The following is a 23524-nucleotide window of genomic DNA, read 5'->3' as shown; positions in this document are numbered from 1 at the left end:
CAAAAGGTATACATTGGACGTCTATAACCCTTTCACTGCCAGAGTGAATAATGGAGTTTCGTAAGGTAGTTCTAACTTTTGAGTCTGTGAAGAAGTCCTGTGGGGTGACCATTCAAATGAAACCTGTCTATCTGTACTTTCACGTGGTGATACTTGTTTTTCAGAATTTTACAAAATAAAATTTGGGATTTTTTTTGTCGAATTTTGCCTTTGGCCACATTTGGCAGTGAAAGGGCCGTTAAGTTATACAAAAGTAACAAAAATAAACCATCAGCATCAAACGAAAACAAAATGGCACATGTAGATAGTACCTATTTGTTTTCCCACACTTTCCAACACAATATTTTCTAGAAAAACGCTTAGCAGTTTCTTTTTCCTTAATTACAGAAATAGGGATGGGAATCATTTCAGAGCAACTTCCATCTTATCCTGCTTTGCCTTTTTTCAGCTATCACTCCCTATCATGCTTTACTTTAAAGCTTTGATTTGTAAACGGACACGTACGGATACCAAAGATTATTAGTTGTAACAAAAACAAAAGAAACAAAGAAATAGATACACACTCATACACACACATACAAAAAAAAAATACAACAAAATAATAGTTTCTAAACATCAAAACCAGTGTATACTTTGTTTAACAAATAGTGTCAAATAACAGAGCTAAACAAAAGAATACAAGTGAATTCAAGGGCGTAGTAAGGCGTAGTATTCCACTACCTATTTCACGGGTCAAGTAATATCACTTTATTGCAAATAAACGAAATACCAATGCGAGCAGGAAAAAAACAGTTAATGACTTTGTAGGCTGTATATGGAAGTACCCTATTTCAGCTGGTGTACTGATTAAAGAAGTTTTATTGAGTTGACAAACAATAACAGAACAATCCAATAGAAGCAAATTAACAATGGAAAAAAAAAACAACAAAACAAACAAACAAAATATGCAAAAAAAACTTGATACATTCAATCTCATTCAATTTTCAGTTCATCAAAACATAGGGAAACGAGGAAGTTTAAGTTCATACACAGTTTGTCGTTAAAAGTCCTCCTTTTTAAGCAAAGTGGATCTTTAATTTTTGGGTTTATTTCATTCCAATATGGTTTTCAGGTTATGAAAACGTTTATAAACGTGTAAAATAGGCTCTTGAATTAAATCAACTTACCAGGGCCCTCAGTTGTCGGAGGAACGGGGGTGGAAGCCTGGGAAGGAGTCAAAGTATGTACTTCACCACCACCTTCGGTGTTGGGACCTAAAGCAATAAAAAATATTTTGACAACAAACATAACTCACAAAGAATAAGATCTAATAACGATAGCTCCATCCAAGGAGTCATGATCTGTACGCTTCTTTTGGTACTGTGAACAAGTAAGAGTTCAACTGGAAAGTGAGGGATAGTAATAAACCAGCCACATCTCGCCGGAATTAGCGCCATTATATTTCTGTCATACATACACACACAAAAAATAAAAATTAATAAAAGTTTTGTCTATTGTTTGCTTTATTTGCATTTTATTTTTCTTCAGTTTAGTACATTATAAATAAATATGTTACTGAGGAGGAGAAGGGGCACATGCACCTAGGTTAACTTATATTCTGCCCCTTACTACTGTTGTTTTTATGATAAGGCAAAAAAAGTTAATTTTATCATCTAAAGGAAACAATTACTATTGAAAGTCATATTCTTCCACTTTTTTTTTCCCTTCTCATTAGACGTTGTTCAGTAGTTTATTCTTCTCCTCAACTCACGGAGGTTAATGGCTTAGATTCCCCTCATTAAATCCTAAAAACGTACGTTACAACTCTTTATTTGCGGACTGCGACAGCCCTGACATGAAAATTACATACTCCTCACCGTATAAGGATTGTATGCCTGCAACATCATCAGAATGGAGTTTCATGTCCGGGACATAACCTGTGTAATAAGGATACATGACGGCACCTCGGACGTTTGAATGTCGAAGGCCCAGAGAATGTCCAAACTCGTGCACCGCGACCCACAGGAGATTAGTTCCAGATGAGGTATTATGGGTAAATGTTTCGTCTTCATCAAAATGGGCCCTTCCGTCTTGAGGGTAATACGCATGCGCCAACACACCTCCAGGTCCGTTAAAAGGATATGGACAAGTTCCTTCCACAGTTGTGCCGTTATGACTGTATCGTCCAAAACTGAAACGAAATTTTTAATTTTATGGTTTGGGGAGAGGCGATGGCGCATTGTCGAGAAAGCTTGTCCAGTTGCACGCTAGAAAGATGTTTGTAATTCCAAAAAAATGTGTAGTCGACGCGTCGGGAATTTTGAGATTTTTTCGATCGCGGGGTCTCTGATGGGGTTTAACCGTTAGCCGTAAAACTGCTAAATGGAAATGTTCAACAGTTAGTTGTAAAAGTGAACTGTAAAAAAATTATTCTACAATGCAGTTGCAAAAGTACTTGAGACACTGAACCGTAATTTGATTCAAATGGCTTGTCCACGATCTTGTGCTTGCGACCCCCCTCCACCCCATATTAAAGTTGCTAGCAATACAAGGCCATGCTAAAAAATACGATGAACAACTTTGAATGGAAGGGAGGAGGGAGGTCAGTATTTTATCTCAGAGACCTGTAACCAGCAGCGATTTGGAGCAAGAAAGGTCACTTTTTTCGAGTGTCTCAACATTTTTCAAACTGGTTGTAGCTGCAATTTGTTTCGTTTGCCGTGAGAGTGGTCAACGCTCTTTCAGCTATTGTTATTCTCCGGGATTTTTTTTTTTGTCTAAACAATCCATTTTTCTTCTTCATATGCCTGTTAAACGTAACAGAAATAAATTAATCTTAAGCCCTAGAAAATCAAAAGTATTTACTCTAACCTTGAATTTTCCCATTATATTAAGATGCTCAAATATCTGCATGAAATTTGGATAGAATAATGGCTACCCTCAGCTTTATTGAATTAATTCTATCGTATGCGCCAGACTCACCTGATTTTAATGTCAGCATTCCTCGCAGTGCTCACTTCATTAAAAGTCAGTCCGGACACATCAGCCCAAAACTGCAGTGCGTCACCAAATACCTTTCTCTGCTGATCCTGTGATCTCGTGGAGGAAAAAGAAAGCTTGATTAAGAATGATAGCGATAACCATAACGATAAAGATAGTGGTAATGGTAGTCGTAATGAGAATGAAAAAGAGACGGAAAATGGGAATGAAAATAGGAGTAAGAATGAAAATGAACAATGAGCATGAGAATGAGAACGTCCAACATTAATAACAAAGACAACAAACGAAAACAAAAACAAAGAACTGACACGAAAAAAAAAAAAAAAAAAAACAAAGTAGAAAAAATACATCATCACCAAGAACAACAGGAACATCATTCGGGCTTGATTTGAGGCCTACTGAGGTAAAAAAACAAAACAAAACAAAACAAAACAAAAACAAAAATACAATGCGTTTGTAACTCACATGAGGCAAATCTTGGCCAGGCTGTACGAAATAGTTCAAATTCTTCTTTGACCATTTACCTAGTGTAGCATATCTTTGCATACGCACTCCTTCGTTTGCGTCAGGTACACCACAACGAGGCTTTTTCATAAGATTAACAGTGGAAGCATCTAAAATACCGCTGACCCTCAGGCCGAAGTATTCCTGAAACATGCGTATGGCTGTCGAGACATCGTGGTTTCCACTTCGCGAAAATGATACGTACCCAAAATCATTAAGAAATTTCTGAAAAAAAAAAAAAATTACAATAATAATAAAATAATTGTACAGGAGTCAAAGTCATAAACTTCATACCCAGCGGACTGTATGGCCTTTGGACGTGATGGTGTAATAACCGTCTCGAACATCAGTTAATTGTTTTTGTGGATTCAAAACTGAGGTATCCATAAAAGCTCATTATTCTCCTCAAGAGATATTTCCTCGAATAATTCCCTTAACGTAGAAAGGTTTTGAACATAAAGAACCGCCACAGCTCGCCCCGAGTTATCTTTTTAACACTATGCAATTTCTAACCAAACTGGTAAGTAGTAGTAAATTTTAAAAAAGGAGTTCATTAAACCCCGTTTAAACAGGTCTATAAAACTTGCACCGATCCTCCTTTCCTTTACAAAGAAGTCCAGCCAAACCGTGCAAGTTTTAAAACTACACAAACAGTACTGCAATCTCCAGCAGACCTTGCGCGGTTCAGTTTGTAAACGGGTTGCGCAGGTCGGAAAAAAAAAAATTTCGGACCCGTGTATACAAGGTCTTAAATAAAAGTTCTTTTTGACAATTTATCGATCTTACCAAAGCGATAGTCTGGTCGTCTTCACAATTCCCAATGCTACAAAGTAATGCCCAAAGGCTAACCACACAAAGAACTTTCATAACGACTTCTTTTCTACAGTGCGATAACATAAAATAGGATTGCCACTTAACCCGCTCTTTTACACTTATATATACTTTCCATACGTAATAATAGAGAAAAAAAGCATCCGAAACCTGTATCAACAGAGCTTTGTGTGAAGTTTACAATTGCAAGATTTAATATCTTTTTCTGTTCATTCTACTCTAATTCAATTTGACCTCATGTGTTTATACTGCTACTCCTGTAGCTAAACAAATTCTGATCCTACCACTTGAAATATTAAGCTTATATATTTTATTGTGGACATTTGCATCTTTGAACGTGATGTTGACCAGGGATACACTAGAAATCGTGGCTAAATCACCTGAGCTTCTCTTTGATTATTTTCATGATTTTTTTACTATTATTGATTTGCTTTCAATCGATCTGTAAAAAAAAAGATAGATAGATAGACAGATAGATAGATAAAAATAAAACAAAAATAAAGAGATCTTTTGTATTTGTAAAATCCAACTAGTGGTCTATTATCAATGCTGCGTTCTGATTGGTTGAGCTACTACTAGGCTGTAAGTTATAGCCCACTAGTGGCGAAAAGCGCCGGCTTTGACAACCAAAACAATTGCGGCTGAATCGGGTTTTGGTAGCTAAAGTTGTTTTGTCTGGATATTTTTGACCAACTAGTTGTATTTAACTAAAATAATTATTCCTTTCGCCCTCATGGCCTCTGAGTCAATAGCCCATTCGGCATTGAGGAATAATTGTTAAATATTATTTATCTTGGAGAGGCAGGAGAGGCAATAGTCATTGTTATCACAGTCTAAATGGTACATATATGGGTAATCGTTAAATGGGTGATAGATCTCGAGAGAAATTAGCGAGGCTGACGTGAACGATGAATTGCCCTGCTAAAATAGTTTCCAATTTGAAAAGACAATTTTACCTAATTTCTGTTAGTTGGGGCCCTTTTTTTTAGTCAGTAAATGGCTATGTTTTTTTTTTTGAGAACGCTGTTGAAAACCCGGATCTTTTAACTTCTTTTTTCGATAGAATGTGTGATCGAAAAATGTAACGATTTAAAGAAAAAAAAAAGTAAAAAGACAGCGATACCAGTATTATCTCGACTTCCTATATATATATGTATTCCTGATAAGCCTGATGTCACTCTCTTGTAAAAAAATTAGGAGGCATAGTCGGAGGCTCCTTTGACGCTAGAGAGCATAATACCCTCTTACGTACAAGCAAATCATTTTGGGGGTGGGAAGGTGTTTCCCTCCCCCGCTTGGGAAATTCTATCTTTATAGACCCCTCTCATAATGATGTCCGCCATGTTGCTGTTCGAAAACGATAAAAATGGCGCCCGTCCAACACAGTCCAGTGGAGAGTTGACCCTCGTCTTATGTAAACGCGTTCTAAACTTTTGTTGCATTTTTTTTAGCTGCTGGCAACGTGACTTAAAATGCCTTCCTGGAATATTATTTCCTTTTGTTAACTAAAATTAATCACAAATGAATTGCCAGGTCTAAGGTGCAGGTCACATTGCACTAGTCAAGAGTACCGGTCACTGTTCCATCGATAAATTACCAAACCACAAACATTGCCCTCGATCTTAATAGAGCATTTTGTTAAGAGATTAGGGCTAGGAGACGCTTTTAATGCTGTTCATTTATCTGTACCATGATGACCTGTACTCTGACCTGTGGAAAAGTGACCTGTATTTTAGACCCGCCGATTTTCTATGTATATATATATTTTTTAAGAGTTTGGCATTTAATAACAATGAACCACAGTACCCTTGGATAATGTTAAATTTTTAAATACCAGGGGTACTTTTAAAGATTAGAACTTAATTGTCCTCTGGGTAAAATAGACAAGATTTTCGGAGGTGAAACATTTGTAAATGAATAAGTAAATAAATAATTAATTAAATAAACAATTAAACGAACCACTTACCCCAAACAACAACAACAACCCCAACAACGAAACACGTCTTTGGCTTTCGCATTCAATAAATTCCATATTCTGTTTTAAGCACATGTCAATAAAATTTTCCGCCTATTGCATTGCTTGGCTACTAATACACAGCAAGTGATAGTCAGCTCTACAAGATATATACGTAACTTTTAGGGGATGTTGCGATAGTTGGATCCGATCACGCAGTCTGAAGCGACGGTCATCTTGGATTTGCTTATAAAGACAGATTCTTCCAAAAACTTTATGAGAGGGCAATTATTTATTTTGCTTTATTTGAAAAATGTTTCATTGATTGTTAAAAATTTGTAATTTGATTGTGCTTATGTAACCTACACTCATTTCAGTAACAGCATCTTTTGAGCTTAGTTTAGAATTTGCTGTTTATTATTGAAATAGTTGTTATTTAGCGCGTCTGTAACATTGATATTGGCCTCTGGTTGGATATACTTGGTCAAAAAAAGAAAATCAAAAGGCAAAGATGTTTGTTGCATTGCAATCATTTTTATTCAGTCAATTAATACTATTGCTCCTAAATACTGCTTCTTAAGATTAATTGATTTGCTTTTGCCTTTCTGTCCTCAATCTGCAAAAAGAAATATATATATATATATAAAATCATATAATGTATAATATAAAGATTTAGCCACGGCTAAAAGCGAAGCTCTCGATTCTATTTATAGTTTGTTTAAACAAAATATAAAATCGTGTAATGCTTATGGGCGAAGGCAACGCCAGAGAACGGTGAAAAACAACAAGAGGTCTAATTAGCAAAGAAACAACTTTGCACGTGCAGCACACTTTTTTGGTACATTTCTTTGCCGTTGTTTTGCACGACTACAAAGCAAAACTTTTTTTTTTATGGGGGAAATGTCGTACGCGTTCTCGTTCACTTTTCATTTTTCACTACCGCTCATTTTCTCCTTGCATTGGTGGCCGCTAGCATTTCTCATTTTGTCACCGCCGCTACAAAACTTTCATGTTATTCTTCTCGCTCTAGATCTCTGTCGCCCTTTTTCTCTGCCGCCTACTTTCTCTTTTTCTCTGTCTTTCTTTTCCCTATATTCCAAACTTGTGGACATGACAATTTACCTCAGCTTAATACTTTAGACAACACGGACTCAGAAACAATTTCCGCTTTCCGTTTTCGTCTTTATTGACTCTTCAGCTGCCTATGTTTCACATTAAGACGTGGGTGGCTATGCGATTTCGCGCCAAAATAACCTAGTGTTGCATTTGGGTTGCCATACCTGTTGGTTGAGTTATTTTACATTGATATGCCTGCGGTGCGGACGGACGGTCTCTCGGTCTGTTTACGGGCTCGTGATTACCAAATTTTCGCAGATGGGTAGATACAACATTTTCTTACCCATGGTGCTCCGCTGCGCGAGCTTCGCGCGTGAGAGCTCCGCTATAATGTACTTCGTATAATGCAGTTTATGGCGTTAAAATCCAATGACCAACATTCTGTGAGACAAGTTGTTACGACGGCTTCAAATAAAATAAAAAGTCAAAAAAAAAAAAACGCTTTGAGATGCCGGGGTGGATAAGTCATTTCTTTTATTTTCAAATCTTCTCATCCTCGCGGCACAGCACGAATTTTAACACTTCAAAAGTGGCTGGCAGTTACTAACCTCATTTTTTTTTTTCAGCAGGGGAGCCTGCACGTTTTTTTGCAGTTTCTCTGAACATATGCATTGGAACGGCAGTATCTTGTCCAGTATCGGCAACGGCTATCTTTATCGCTGCATCCTACAATTAGTGAAGAAAATATAATGTGTTAAGTATGTGTACATTAAAGAAATCTAAGGTTAACTTATCGTGCGTTATATTAATTTCGCCGTGACCCGTAAACATGCGATTAAGAATTTAGCTTAAGTTTAAGCTTAAAACATTATTCTGACGAAAAATTCTGTTTCTCTCACGAAATTTTGCATTATACGTATTAGGATACGCATTACATGATCATGCATGTAGATTGATGGCATTAAAAGAAACCAATAGGTACTAACGCGGTGTCTCTCTGCGCGATCGAGGTGCCTCGAACAACATTTTTCTACCAAGGCCCCGTACTGAAACTGGTAAGCGAGCTTTTAACTATAGGGGGCAGTCATGTGGAATAGCCTAGAAAATGTTCTTAAAGACGAGATAAGTCTCAACTCGTTCAAGTCTGCCCCGGCTTTGTCTTGAACCAGGGATTGCCTTGAGGGAGTTGAGATAGAATTTATTTTAGTTATATAATGTACCTTTAAGGTTGATTGATTTTTGTGCAATTAATTATAGGATAGATTTTCTTAATATACATATATATATATAAAGTTGTCCCAAGCATCTCTCTCTCCCGTCCTCATAAACACAAATATATCTTAATCACAAATGAAGACAGAAAACAGTTTCCTTTCAATCCACCTATATTTCGATCACATTCAGTGATCTTCTTCAGGGTGACTAACTAGCCGTTAACGTACAGAACTTTTAAATTGCTGAATTACGAAGGTAACGCACGCGCATCACAACTGAAATGACTGTTATATATATATATATATATACACCCGTTTTCAAAAAGGTTTTCATACAGACAGATATATAGATAGATATATATACTTTTGTTCTCTTGCACGTGCGCCCGTGTGCATTTTTCACTTGTTATTGTCCAACTTGTGAAAAACTCGGTTCAACGATAATTTTTTTGTTCGTCAGGTTCTTTGTTCCAATTTGTCAATTGAAAAAATAATGGACGAATATTGTCTGCAATTCTCTTGATTTGCATTCTCTTGAAAATTAAAAAATGAGGAATTCGGTCACTTGTAGGTCATATAATGTTGTCGTTACAGGATAAGGGGAAAAACGCAGATGAAATGAAAAAAAATGTGTTTTCCAAACTGCTGAGAAGGAAGAGGTGACCGTGGATGTCCATATTGGATATGTGGGAAGGAGCAACAATATTGTACCAGTTGATTAAAACGGACTAAGAGGTTGACGAGGTTCATAGAAGCAGACTTTATCATAACAATGATGACCTGGTCATATATCTTAATGTATCACCTTTTTTCGTGTAAAATAACGGCCTGTTAAAGGCAACGTCTCATTGAAGAGAGAATACACTCTCGGCCACAAATTCTTTCAAGTTAGTTTACAGTTTCTCTTAAGCACGCCCCTGGTCAGCGCATTTTTTTAATACACTCCATCAATAAAAATGCTTCGTCACTTGCTACAGATGCCATGGCATTTGGCCTACCAATTCGGTGACGCCGTATAACTCGCGGATCGGCTGCTTCGTGGGATATTTTCCTCATTCCCAAAATCAGTTATATAATTCGCCATTGCAAATTTGTATCGTAGGGCGCATGTATTTTTCTAAAAAAAAAACTCAAAACGACAACGTCAAAATGGAACAAAAAACCCGACGACGAAAAAATTTATCGTTGAACCGAGTTTTTCACAAGTTGGACAATAACAAGTGAAAAATGCACACGGGCGCACGTGCAAAGGAACAAAAGTATATATCTATCTATATATCTCTCTGTATGAAAACCTTTTTGAAAACGGGTGTATATATATATATATATATTGCACGTGCGCCCGTGTGTGGAGTGTATTAAAAAATGCGCTGTCCAGGGGCGTGCTTAAGAGAAACTGTAGACTAACTTGAAAGCATTTGTGGCCGAAAGTTTATTCTGTCTTCAATGACACATTGCCTTACAGGCCGTGATTTTACACGAAAAAAGGTGAGACATTAAGATACATGACTTTATCATGGTTACGATAAAGTCTGCTTCTACGAACCTCGTCATCGTCTTAGTCCGTTTTAATCAACTGCTATAATATTGTTGCTCCTTCCCACATATCCAATATGGACATCCACCGTCACATCTTCCTTCTCAGCGGTTTCGAAAACACATTTTTTTCATTTCATCTGCGTTGTTTTAAAAATGAAAATCTTTGATGTTTTTTCCCTTCTCCTGTAACGACAACAATTATATGATCTACAAGTGACCGAATTCCTCATTCTTTAATTTTCAAGAGAATGCAAATCACGAGAATTGCAGACAGTGCTCGTGCATTTTTTTTTAACTGACAAATTGGAACAAAGAACCTGACGAAAAGAAAATTTATCGTTGAACCAAGTTTTTTCACAAGCTGCACAATAACAAGTGTAAATGCACACGGGCGCACGTGCAAGAAAACAAAAGTATATATCTATCTATATATCTCTCTATATGAAAACCTTTTTGAAAACGGGTGTATATATATATATATATATATATATATATATATATATATATATATATATATACTAAAAATAATGAAAAACGAAAGTCTTCTTTGCTTTTGCTCTACGCGTTTCACCGCTGTTGCGGCTCTTGAGGCATAGCAAAGTGTTTTTATTAACTTATTACGTCACAGACGTAATTGTAATTACAATTATAATGGCTCTTGTAATTCGTAGCACGCGCTATTTCTCTATTTCCTGAGAAATAGAGTGACAGTTCATAAACAACAAATCAGAGACCCGCACACACGTATGCTGGGAGTCAGTAAGCATATCGATGAATGTGCGGCGGGATTGACTCCTCAGTTTACTATCTTTCCGTTTTACAAGATTCTCAGCCCCTCCGAGGGCATGAGAAAAAACAAAGAGAGGTTTTTTATTTTGAAATATAAACCCGTTCTTAATTATTTGAAATTACGCTAATTGTTCGCGCGTGCTACGAATTACAAGAGCCATTATAATTATAATTGTAATTACAATTACGTCTGTGATGTAATAAGTTAATAAAAACACTTTGCTATGCCTGAAGAGCCGCAACAGCGGTGAAACGCGTAGCGCAAAAGCAAAGAAGACTTTCGTTTTTCATTATTTTTAGTATCTTCATTCGACACAGAAGTTTACTTTCTATATATATATATATATATATATATATATATATATATATATATATATTAATTAATTTAATAATTAATTAATTTAGCAGTAGTATAGTTTCCCTGAAAATTTTGTTATGTAAACGGCTCACTGGAAGAGCATTTTTGATGAAGTGATACTGTAAATAAAGCTTGATTGTTGTTGTTGTTGTTAGACCAAACACTTTGTGACTAAAGCAGTTATGAATAACGTATGAAGTACCACCTACCACCACCACCACCACCACCTGATCCTGATCCTGGAACAAAACAGAACAAAGACTGATTTAAGTTGCCTGTATAAATCATATCTTTTATCCCAACCGGATGCTCAATAAAACTTACATCACAAGCATCCTTCTCGAGCTCAATTTACTTTTAAGTTTAAAAGTCCAGGAAGCTGTAACAGTGAAGCCCATTTTATTATTATTATTTTTTTCATGCAAAAAAAAAACAACAACAACAAAAAAGACAATTTGACGATTAATAACTATCCCAAACGCATATCTTAAACGTTATATAATAATTGTCAATACATATCTTAACGTCGCTTGACCCTGTTTTTTAGTTACCACAAAACTGATTTTTTTTTAAGAAACTCTGATCTTTACCGCACAAATAAGTTAGGCATCGTTTATTTCGTAAGTATTTGAATAGAAAGGTTTAGGTCGAGCTACCTTAAATGGAAACATACCATAAAGAGACTGGATCCCTCGTATATCATCTGAGTGAAGCTTCATGTTAGCGACATAACCAGTGTAATAAGGATACATTATGGCACCTCTCACATCAGAGTGTTTCAAACCAAGTGAGTGGCCAAACTCGTGAGTAGCAACCCAAAGTAGATTTGTACCACGTGATGTACCGTCAGTGTATGTCTCATCCTCATCGAAATGTGCGCGCCCATCTGAAGGGAAGTAGGCGTGAGCAAGTACCCTACCCGGTCCATCAAACGTGCTTCCACATGTTCCCTCTACGCTTGTACCACCGTGACGTCTCGTTCCAAAGCTACAGTGCAGGCAATTAAAAAAGTCCTGGTTAAAAGAATGTTGTAGACTGTGTCTATTTTGCTTGAAGAATTAATGAATCCTACAAGTCCAGGTGTTAAAAACAACAATCAATGCGTCGGGACAACGGCTCTAACTATAACGATCAGTAATAAATTAAGTAATATATAGTACAATAAAAAAACAGAGCGCGAGTTTAAGATAGCTAACCTGATCTTAAGATCAGCTGATCGCGGACTGCGTACTTTTTCAAAAGACAAACCCGATACATCAGCCCAATACTTCAGTGCTTTTGCAAAGATGCGATCCTGTTGGCCCTGGCTGAGATCTCTTCCATGTTGAATGAAGTATGTCAGGTGTGTTCTCCTCCATTTACTGTAAGTTGCATAACGTCGGAGCCGATCACCACCACCACCACCACCGTCAGGCATACCACAGCGCGGTTTCTTCATCTGTTTGACAGTAGCTCTGTCCAGGCGTCCGGTGACATTAAGACCGGCGAAACTTTGAAAGCTACGGAGAGCTTGCTTTACGTCATGATTACCGGATCTTGACATCGACAGATACTGGAACTGGTTTAAGTATTTCTGCATTGAGACGAGTGAAGTAAAAAGCATGGTTAATTGTAAGAGTGGAATGGTTATGAAGCCAGTTAGACTCCTTCCTTTAGCAAAGTAACAGTGTTTTGTGCATTTGACGGTGCATAACATTCAATACCTTTCCTATCATTTTGATATTACTGACCGATAAAACATATTCACATTTATTGGTTCTGTTGCAATTTGTAAACCCAGAACATAGCATCGTGCACCGCCATGGACCTCCCAGCATAAACTACAGCACTTATGTTCTTATGCTCTTATGTTTGCCATCTTTCATAACCAGTCGTGGCTAAAGCAATCAGTGTAATCGCCCGCCCTGCGGGAAACGATGGTCACGGCTATCTTGTCCCGAGGTGACTACTTATAAAATTGACAATTTCTCGAATCTTCTAGAAGAACAAATTTCTGTAGTTTCTTGGTCAACAATAACCAGTTTCCGCCAAACAAAGAAACACCATAAATTTAAATTTGATTTGGAATGTAGTATAACCGAGTGCGTTCTCAACACAAGTCCAGCACCTTATAGGGATGTGCGTAACTAAATGAAAGTGGAAGGAAAGATGAAAGACGAAGGCTCTCAGCTGCATTATCTTTAAAACAAGTTGAGTCACTTGGACGCTCATTTGGGTGTCTGTAATAAGATGTTTTCTTCAAAGGAATCAAACAAACATTGTACGGCACTAAAATTGGTCTGACTTCTTTAGGTGAGTTTTCCCAACGAACATATTAGCCCCTACTAAACGGCGCGGGCTTTACCCAAACAATGCACTGTGTTAACTGGAATTTAGTGCTCCACTGCTGAAATTGAATGTAAAACATCGATCTTTTTTAAGGTCTCTTTTGCATTTTTGAAATTCATCTGGTTCTTTCGGGAGGATGGTATTAAAAAGGTTAGAATGTAGAATTAAAGCCCTAAGGCAACTGATTCCTCACCAGAGCAAAATCTTGCTCATCCTCAGCTTTTGCAACAGTTAACGCTGAAAGCATCACAACTGCGAAAAGTGAAGCAGTCCACATCTTCGAAGTGGACGTCGACAAATGCTGAATATACCCAGACAAACGACTCAATTTATGGCATTGGAATTCAAACACTCTGATGCAGGTGAATCGTGATTGCACAGTCAAACGATTAAATTTTTCTCACTGTTCTATCAAAGTTGTTTAAAGAAGCTAACATGAAACATAATTAGATTTTTATTGTATTGCAAAGGTTTAAGTGCTAGGAGTAAAGCTGTGCATACTAACCGACTCTGACTTTTCCTATAAAGAAGTGACAATTTTGTCTTCTCCATAGACCTTTATAACTTTTACCTCCTTTTTTTTATATATAAGCAGTCTGTATAAAAGTAGACAAAAAAGTGTAAACAGGATGTTAGCTAAGTACCTCCATTTCATTCCTTTTTTTCGTCAACAAAGCAGACTTATTTTTTTTATCCACCCTGAGTCTTATTTTATTATTTTGCTTCTTATCGAATGTAATCTAGTGCGACGAAAATACTGTCCTAAAGCCCTTCTACGGTAGAACCTCGCCATAACGAAGAGCCAAGGGACTGGCAAGATTTGTGCGCTTTCACGAGGTTTCGTTATATCGAGGCTCTTTTTTATTTATTTTAAAATTACTGGGGTAAACAAAATGGCTCGTTATACCAAGGACTTCGTTATATAGAGGTTCGTTAAATCGAGCAATATTGAAGGGAGTTATGACACACTCGTCGGTAAAAATTCTTAATATAAGTACATCTTTTGTCCCAGATTCTTACCAAGTCTTTTATAAGCTAAGTAGCTTAAAACCATCATCATGGTTTATATTTCGTCATATCCTTCGATGAGAAAGATTTTGATTTCATTCAACCGCCTCTCCTTTCCTTTTCTTGCCGCTAAAGGCAACACGAAATAAGTAAGGTCTGCGCTAAGGCTATATTTCCAAGGCTGTCTTGATGTACTCGGCAACTGTTGTGCAACGTTTGTCGTTGGGAGCAACGTTTTGCTGTTCCAGCAACCCTGGGCAACTTTTGAGCAAAATATAGGTTTGGAGCGCATATCAAAAACGAAATAGTCAACAATTTCGTAGAAAACTTTTACTGGGTTATGCGAACTTCATGAGTGTTTATTAACCTAAAGTTTAGCCTAAAAAGGAGAAAATTGATGCAGATTTCGATCAACTACTTTAGTTAACAGATGTCAACAATTATGGTAAAGAAGGGGAAATATAGCTCGAAATTAACGTTTATACTTAAAAATGTTAATAAATTTAGGTAGCAACTCTTTGGATTTTTGGTATTCCGGAAAGCATCTTTCTAGCAATTTACCAGCACAATAGAATATCGTATTACTCTTATAAAAGAATACATTTTGCGCGTCCTGTTAAACACATAAAATGTCATAAAACGAATCAACCTGTATCGCGGGCGTATATTTTAGGCGATCCGAAGCAGCTTGTTTCTACTCGTAATGCTTTGGCTGCCATTCTTGGTTTTATCACTGAGGAAGACTGGGAAGAGTAAAAAACAGGAAATCATCTCCACCATTTATTTATTTATCTTTTTTGGAATTCAAAATGGCGCTTCCGCGAGTATAAACAGTTCGGTCGCCCGAAGAAAATGCACGCAATACAAGGTTGTAAACGACAGATCTTCCTTTTTCTTAGAAAAAAAAACAAAACAAAACAAAACAAAACAAAACAAAAAACAAAGAAAAACGAAACTGTTTTAGTAATATCCTGTTAGCACTGGTTAGTCAATTATGCTTCTGGCATGACTGACGGTACCTATATTACATATTTAATGTTACACAGTCGTTTAAAACATCTGGAACAGCTAAAGAAATATGACATCGAAACCTGCTCAGGTCCAAATTCAAATTGTAATAATATTTTGCGTCAATGTGAACTTTGTAAGTGACACAAATCAATCAAGTTTTATTTGATTCATGTTATGGGTTCACCAAAATTCAGCATTACTCATGAAGAATTTTCCTCCATTCGAAACACTAAGCTGTCCAATATAAAAGGGGCACCCATTGATGGATTTCTCCTAAATGTAGTGCAAAGTCTTTTGAGACTACCCACAGTACTTTTTAGATCTCTATAAATGCATTCTAAGCGGTGCTATAAAATTTGCATCCGTTCTGTCATGCCAGGGGAACCCGAGGCTTTTTGAAGTTACGAGGGCTTCAGTGTTATTTTCCCGAAAATCTTAGGTGCAATTGCACGTTTTACGAAAGTGAGAATTTTTTTTATCCCTCTCTTCATCAAAATTTTGAATCCGGAAATTTTAGGTTGTCTTTTTCTGCGAAACTTAGCCTAACATAGGGAGTAAAATATGAAATTAAAATTAAACTTCAGAAAATCTTAGGGAACTTAGTTTAAAGATAAGCTTCGAAAACTGTACCTGAAATAAATGGAACGCTCATCTAGAAATTATTAGCCGTATTCAAGCTTAGAAAATTCTAGGCAATATTTGCTTGCGTGAACAGGTACTTTACAGAAAACAGTCGTTGGGTGCTCCCGATATGATAATAAGAAAAATATATAGAAGATATAAGGTGGGAAACACTTGAGGAAAAGGCATTCTGAGGGCCAGAATTTATTGACCCAACTGCATATGCATGTATTGGGCCACCAGACTGGAAAAAATAGGGTACAATACACCAAAATAGTTAGTCCATGTTCACACTATACCCACACCGTAATTTTTAGGGAGTTATTATAACTCCAAAAATGGAGTAACAATTTTAGGTACAGGATACCCCCTTTTTTGGGGTTATTTTAACTCCTAATTTAACTCCGAATTTGGGGTCATTTTTACTCCTGAAAAAGAGTTCTTTTTACTCCCAGTCTGGAGTTAAAATCACTCCGAAATGGGGTTACTTGTACTCCTTACATGGGTTGTTTTTACTCTTTTTGGAGTTAATTTAACTCTGAAAGTGGAGTAAAAATTTTAGGTACAGGAAAACTCCTTTTTTGGGGTTATTTTAACTCCTCAATATCTGGGGTCACTTTTACTCCTGAAAAAATTACAGTGCAGGCACGAAAACCCTACTGGATATGGCTTCCTTTCACACATAAGAACGGTGCTATTTCTGTAACGGAGCAAAGCTGTGTCGTGCCGATCTCTAAAGTGGAGAGTCCCATTTCGAATTGGTGTTCGCACTCTACCGATCAGCTTTTTTCAGGGGCACCCGACGAGAATATAGTTCAAAACCAATAAAACAGCATTATTAAATATATTTTAGTATTTAAACGGTAGATATAGGCATATTTTTATCCCCTTAAAAATATTTCATCTGTTCGGATTTCCTAGCTGAAAGTCTAGTTATCCGAAAATCATAGGGATCAAAACTTACCTTTTCGAAAATTTTAGCCAGAAAAAAGGCTCCACCAAAATTCTAGGTGACCATTTTAGGGTAAAAATCCGTCAAATTGGGCAATTACGCCACTTTTTAGAGGTTCGAAAATCCTAGGAGAGGCAGGCAAGCAAAAAATTTTACAAAAAATGTTCCGAAAATTCTAGATCTCAAATCGTCTTCCGTAAAGGTATTTTCCGAAAATTGGCGTTGGGTGCTCCTATTTTTTTTTTCTTTTTTTTTTTGTCGGCACTCGAATAGCTATCCGGTAGAGTGTGAAAATAAAGCTGTAGCCCGGGAACTGCAAGATTTTAATTGTTCATGTTCAGTTTCCTATTCACGTCGCGTGCTGGGGATCCCTGAGTGAGTTCGAATCTCAAATGCCTCATGTAAATATATAGTTCTTTTCATAGTTCATTCAAAACATTTTTGTTTTCATTTTTGATTGGGTTTAATCTCCCGGCCAATGATTAACTATTGCATTGCCCAGATTTGAAAGATGTTTACCCAACACAGCCTATATGGCCATCTCCACGATAGCGTTATTTTACTTCTACGACTACGTTTGTTTTTGTTTTTCGTTCCATATTGGCACTCGTAGAAAGGCTGAACAACAAACGTCCTAGTTTGCTCAAGAAAGCAAGTCCCCGAAGGATTCCTGTCGTAGTATAGTAAAATGACGTCATGGTACAAATAGCCTCTTGTCCTAATAATTGACAGCTGAAGATGTGATGACTTAACACGCCTGATTGAACTGGAGAAAACAGCGGAAAATCTTACACTTTTTGGGAAGAAATATGAATAAACAATCTTGATAGAAATACAAAGAGGGAAAAGAAAAAAAAGTACCAACAAGAAAAACAAAAGCCCTCAGCTACTGCCTAAAAACATAATTTTAGTGAAAATAGTGAAATAATATAATAATGATAAGGAAACCCTCTATAAAAAATTTTGAAACTGCTGAGAATTAAGGTAGACACACTGAAGACAGGAGCGGGTAGGCAATGAAGCAACTTAGACAATTTCACCCCAACTTGAGTGCCTGGACCTGCCAGTTGAGGACGTCTACTTTTCTCTATGTACACAATTTGATCGTGTAAAGAGTTTTAATTTATTATTTGACGTTATTTGAATACACCAAATACTGATTTTGAGCTCCTTACTCTTTTTTTATTATGAGGTTCCCATAAACTCAGTACTACATGTGTTCTTCTGACTTTTTACGTGACTTAGTATTTTTTTAGACTGTTCAACTACTACAAAACTACAACAATCATCGTTTAGTACTTTCAATTTCAAGAAACACGCTTCCGAAATCCTTCGTCACTTCTTCATCACACGTTACCTGTAGATGGGAAAATTAGAAAGAAGATGTAGTGCACTATTTACATACCGTCTTGGTAATTAATTTTGTGGGTACTTAATTTCGCGATTTTAACAGTTAAATATGAAAAACGGCATTCAATTTCGAGATTCAAGCGTTCTCAACTTCATTTTCTTGCAAACTGAAAACGTTTTTTCACAACGGAAGCTACAAAACGGGGAAGCTACCATTTGTGTTTGTCAACATATATCGTTGCTATTACGTGTTAATTGTTAAACTGAATTTTCTACATGGGTATTAAACTTCGCGTGCCTAAATTGCTGTTTTTTTTTTTTTTTACCATCGCGAAAAACGTTAAAGACCCGCGAAATTAAGTACCAATAAGGTATTTAATCTCCGTTTATTCTCACGCCATCAAAAATAAATTAATCTCAAAATATGGGAAATGAAAGAAGATAATTATACAAAAAGAATCACCAAGAAATAGGTCTGTGGGATATTTAGTATGCGAGATATCCGGATATTCCACGTTGGTGTCACTTTGAGGAGCACAAATATGGCCGCTGACAATCAACAGAAATATCTGTCTTTGAGTTTTCCTAAAAATGCTTGAATTCATAGCTTGAGATTAAAGTGATATTTATATTTATTTATTTTGAGACAAGGAATGTTTACATAGCAAAATCTCAAAAAAAAATAAAAAAATAAATAAAATAAATAAAAAAAAAACCCTTAACATTTTTAATCCAAGTGCATGTGTGTAAGAGCTGTCAGTATTTCTTGGCCGCCAGCTAAATACCGCGTCACGCAAAAGCCTCTATCGCAGAACGAAGAACCCTTTCGAACCGAAATTTTGTATAAATAAAGGTGTTTAGCTGTTGTAATACCTAATGAAAGTAGAAACTCAGAAGAAAATCGATAATTCCATAGTTTGAAATTTGGTGACGTCCTGTTAAAACCGAGAATTGACGTATTAATAAAACCTCCTTGCAAAAAAGGGTTACGAAAACTTACAGTTGTAACAAGTCCTAGGGCACCAGTATTCCAATCCAGGCCGGTGGGCGGGGTCTGAGCAAAATCCGTAGTTCTTCCATTCTTGGCAATTTGAGGAGCTTGCGCGGTCTTTGCAGCCTCCTACTGCGATGGGAAATGAAAAGGAAATCATCTACATACAATTTTCATCTGCGTGCCCACGGAGTACTTCGCATTGATCATCAATGTCCGGTGAACAAATGATAAATTAGGTTTGACTTTTATAATAATTGTAATGAAACCGTTAGGTAAAGAGTTAAATTAGTATTCCTCTCTGTATTCAATACTAATTCTTGACTACTTACAAAGTGAAACCCTGAGTCACCAAAATAATCATCTTATGATCATGATAATCTTTGTATTTAAAAGCTATTTTCGTGTTATTAAGTTATATATGTCTGTATTTTCCAGCATTGTTCAAAAAGAGATGGCAATACATCTGACCTGTTTTTAATCAAAGGTCTTTCGTTTCTATAAACCCCATGCCACCCCCCCACCCCCCCAGTAGTTTGTAGCCAAAACTTCTAACTTCAGCCTTCCCCAATATGAACATATATTATATAAAGCAATCACGAACAAGAAAAATAAGACTGTCGGAGGTATCGAGGTTTCTTCGTCGCTCTTGTGAGAACACTACACAACGGCAGTGGGGTAAATATGATCCCAACAACAAAAAGTTGCCAAAAAGATTTACTGGGGTCAACTGTTATAGTATTCTGGTTTATTTTTTATTTATTTATTTTTTTTTTTTTCGGTAGTACTTAAAGAGTCATCCTTCTTCCGATCCCTGTGACCGATGGACTACCCGTGCCGAAAAACTAGTGAGGGCCACCTTAAAGTTAAAAAGGAGAGCGTACCATGCATCCCATATATCACTACTCCTGCATATCTTGGCCTCGTTATTCGAAGAACCCGAAATTGGGAGTTTTTTTTTTCTTTTGTGTTCATAGGCATTTTCTAGGATAATTTTCTCTTTTTTAGGACTTCCAATCATCAAATTGGGGTGCAAAACGAACTTGGATTTTTATCTTTCACTTGCATTTGATTCAGATTTCGTACAAACTCTGGGTTATCCCTACCCAGCAGCTTTGAACAGCGTGTCCCAGAGTTAAATCAAAAATTTATGTTACCTGGAGGTGTTGGAGGTGCTGGGGTTGGAGCCTGTGTAGTTTTTACTCCGCCACCACCTCCAGTGTTTTCACCTATTAAAACAAGAACATTTACAATGAATTATTATATTTATACAGATACTGCACTAGTACCTTAAGCTTGGTTGTTACACTGTGATTATCTGTTAGAGGACAGACGCATAATTTCCATCATTTGGTCAGTTCACAGAACGCGTCAGTTTGAGAAGACTAAAAATTAATGGCCAACAATTCTTCTTGTGACAAACGCGCTGAATTTTCATTATATTCATGTAAGCGAAAAGGAATATACTTATAAACTAAACTAAACTAAAACACATCCACCAATTCAGTTTTGTTGTCATTCATCTTTATAAACTCTTTTGATTAAAAAAAAAAATCATAAAATTATGTTATTAAGGCACTAACCATTTTAAAGAGATATATGTCCAACATTGTTTGGTGATGTTGTCGTTGTTTTGTTTGTTTTTCTTGCACCTTATTGGCTGGTGACTGGCTAATCATTTTGTGGATTGTAGCATTTTCCTAACGTGTATAGTAAATAGAGTGGAATGGTAAGGAAACCCTTTGTTAACCCTATGTAACGTGAAAGTCCATGCCCCTTACCGTATAAGGATTGTATGCCTGCAATATCATCAGAATGAAGTTGCATGTTTGGAACGTAACCTGTGTAATAAGGGTACATAACGGCACCTTGGACGTTCGAGTGTTGAAGGCCAAAAGAATGACCAAACTCGTGCACCGCAACCCATAGAAGATTGGTACCAGACGGAGTGTTGTGCGTGTACGTTTCATCTTCATCAAAATGAGCTCTACCGTCCTCGGGGAAATATGCATGCGCCAACACACCACCAGGTCCGTCAAATGGATATGGGCAAGTCTGCTCCACATTTGTACCGCCGTGGCTGTACCGGCCAAAACTGAAAGAGGTTTATTACTGGTGTGTTAAGGAGGTGGATAAAAAAAAAAAAAAAAAAAAAAAAAAAAAAAACTGGGACAAAAGTGGGGTATGCTTTTAAACTTGTACAAAAATAAATCTGTACCATGTAGAAAGACACATTTTGGAAATTGTATGCATTGATCAGTGGTGATAAACTAACAACAAATTTTATCATTAAAATAGGTTCCAGGGGACTTGAGCCATGGTGCTGAGTTTCCATATCTAAGAAGTTGTTTTTCGGATGGCCTTAGGTGAGAATATACTTATCTAAATTACGATGTTTTTTTGTTTTTTGTTTTTTCTTTCTTTCTTGATGAGGATTTCTGACTGATTTTTTTCTATATACCAAACTTACCTGATTTTAATGTCGGCAGTACTTGCACTGTTAACTTCACTGAAAGTAAGGCCAGACACATCAGCCCAGAATTGTAGTGAGTCAGCAAATATCTGCCTTTGTTGATTCTGTGCAAAATATTCCGAAAAAACAGTGACAGATAGGTGACAAATGCCTTTTTTAAATACATGTTGGTGTACACGTTAACTTCATGCACTGTTCGTCCACCTTTCCAGCATTCATCACATGATGCATTATATTCATTCATTTATTCGTGAAATTATTGTTTCGTTAGTTCGTCCGTTCGTTCGCTCTTTTATTTTTTTTGCTTTCATCCTTTCTTTTCTTTTTTCTTTCTTTTTGTTCGGTCGCTCATTTTTTTTATTCGACCGTTCATCTGTTAATCGGCTTCTGCCTTTCTCACCGCTGCATGAATACATAGGCAGACAACTCAAAATATTGGTGTGCTGATCACGATTTCACTACTCGAGCACTGGAAAGATGGGGCTATATTTCGACCAAAAATAGTAAAAAACGTCAGAAATAAAAGTATGAAAGTTACGGCAGTAGTAAGAATGCTCAAGCCCAGCCTAGTCTGTAAGCGCTCTCTCTTTCCCCGTTACTTTGTCCGAGCGAAGCCTCTTTGTCTATGCAGGATTGACCAGATCTAGCCCCTTCGCTCCCACTCTCGCGTTTCCTCTTGAAATTTATCATTTTCGTTGTTTTTTTAGAATGCTAAACTGTTTGTTTAAATTCTCAATACTGTACTCACATGAGGCAAGTCTTGTCCGGGCTGCACGTAATAAGTCAATTGAGTTTTCGACCATTTCCCTTGGGTGGCATATCTTCGAATGCGCCCAGCTCCTTCGCTTGAGTCAGGTACACCACAACGAGGCTTTTTCATAAGATTTATAGTCTCAGTATCCAAAATACCGCTGACCTTGAGGCCAAAGAATACCTGAAATTTCCGAATGGCTTTCGAGACATCGTGGTTTCCACTTCGGGTAGATGAAATGTACTGATATTGATTGAGGAATTTCTTGGGAAAAACGGGAAGAGGAATTAATTAAAATTGTTTTAAACGCTCTGTTTTATTAATTTGTCTGTTTTTGTTGGCATGTTTTTTGGTGTTTGTTCTTTTCATTGACAAAGAAATGTAGTTAAAGTAACAACTAATTATTTTCCACGAGGCAGAAAGAAAGGGCTGTTGCGTTCATGGGTTTCTAATATAATTTACTTGGGCGGCTGTCCTGAGGTTAGTTATTACGATCGAAAGATGCTTTATAAATATAAGATTTTTTTGGACAAAGTTTCTCTTTTTTATAAATGAATGTAATAAAACGTAACAACTTTGGAAGGTTAGGCCTATAAGTCACTTTGTCAGCAATATCGTTTTTGGATGCAAATTAAACTATTGTATTACATGCAATCCTTACCAAAGCCATAGTTTGGTCATCTTCGCAAACTGCTGCATCAAGAAAAAATGCAACCAAGATGGCTGGGGTAAGAACATTCATGATGGTGGTCACCAAGAGAGCAAGGATGATCTTTTCTTGGAAATGGAATTTAATATTTGTCCATTTTTGCAGT

At 36.8% G+C, this 23524-nt stretch overlaps 3 protein-coding genes across 3 annotated transcripts in view; all 3 read right to left on the bottom strand.

The window, feature by feature from the left end:
• The window catches only part of LOC140943426 (matrilysin-like), an 8457-nt gene extending 4107 nt beyond the window's left edge, over positions 1–4350 (bottom strand). The window contains exons 1-5 of the mRNA XM_073392546.1: positions 4270–4350; positions 3445–3708; positions 2962–3068; positions 1857–2170; positions 1167–1253 (exon numbers count right to left, since the gene is read on the bottom strand). Of these exons, the coding sequence (XP_073248647.1) occupies positions 1167–1253; positions 1857–2170; positions 2962–3068; positions 3445–3708; positions 4270–4350 (853 nt within the window). The remainder of the gene's footprint in view (positions 1–1166; positions 1254–1856; positions 2171–2961; positions 3069–3444; positions 3709–4269) is intronic.
• Positions 4351–7932: 3582 nt separating this feature from the next.
• LOC140934847 (matrilysin-like) lies at positions 7933–13902 on the bottom strand. The gene is made up of 5 exons (XM_073384411.1): positions 13746–13902; positions 12421–12797; positions 11898–12211; positions 11434–11463; positions 7933–8050 (listed from the first exon to the last, which is right to left on the bottom strand). Exons 1-5 carry the CDS (start codon positions 13827–13829, stop codon positions 7947–7949), a joined length of 909 nt encoding a protein of 302 aa, XP_073240512.1. The 5' UTR covers positions 13830–13902; the 3' UTR covers positions 7933–7946.
• Positions 13903–18368: 4466 nt separating this feature from the next.
• LOC140934837 (matrilysin-like) lies at positions 18369–23481 on the bottom strand. Its single transcript, XM_073384398.1, has 7 exons — positions 23371–23481; positions 22707–22973; positions 21956–22062; positions 21267–21580; positions 20643–20714; positions 19495–19617; positions 18369–18501 (listed from the first exon to the last, which is right to left on the bottom strand). The coding sequence occupies exons 1-7, from the start codon at positions 23449–23451 to the stop codon at positions 18491–18493; spliced, it is 975 nt and encodes a 324-aa protein (XP_073240499.1). The 5' UTR covers positions 23452–23481; the 3' UTR covers positions 18369–18490.
• Between the last annotated feature and the right edge of the window lie 43 nt (positions 23482–23524).

Source organism: Porites lutea, chromosome 1 (assembly GCF_958299795.1).
Source record: "Porites lutea chromosome 1, jaPorLute2.1, whole genome shotgun sequence".
In the NCBI taxonomy this organism is placed as follows: domain Eukaryota; kingdom Metazoa; phylum Cnidaria; class Anthozoa; order Scleractinia; family Poritidae; genus Porites; species Porites lutea.
The sequence above is the reverse complement of the archived record's forward strand: the minus strand, read 5'-3'. Positions and strand labels throughout refer to the sequence as shown.

Excerpts from the sequence above, each read along its gene's own strand:
- LOC140934847 (XM_073384411.1), bottom strand. The coding sequence starts at position 13,829 with ATGTGGACTGCTTCACTTTTCGCAGTTGTGATGCTTTCAGCGTTAACT. Across the intron at positions 11,464-11,897 it reads AGGGATCCAGTCTCTTTATG|GATCAGGATCAGGTGGTGGT; the intron begins GTATGTTTCCAT and ends GTTTTGTTCCAG. Across the intron at positions 8,051-11,433 it reads AGGTGGTGGTGGTGGTGGTG|GATGCAGCGATAAAGATAGC; the intron begins GTAGGTGGTACT and ends CACTAATTGTAG.
- LOC140934837 (XM_073384398.1), bottom strand. The coding sequence starts at position 23,451 with ATGAATGTTCTTACCCCAGCCATCTTGGTTGCATTTTTTCTTGATGCA. Across the intron at positions 22,974-23,370 it reads ATGACCAAACTATGGCTTTG|AAATTCCTCAATCAATATCA; the intron begins GTAAGGATTGCA and ends GTTTTTCCCAAG. Across the intron at positions 20,715-21,266 it reads AGGCATACAATCCTTATACG|GTGAAAACACTGGAGGTGGT; the intron begins GTAAGGGGCATG and ends TTGTTTTAATAG.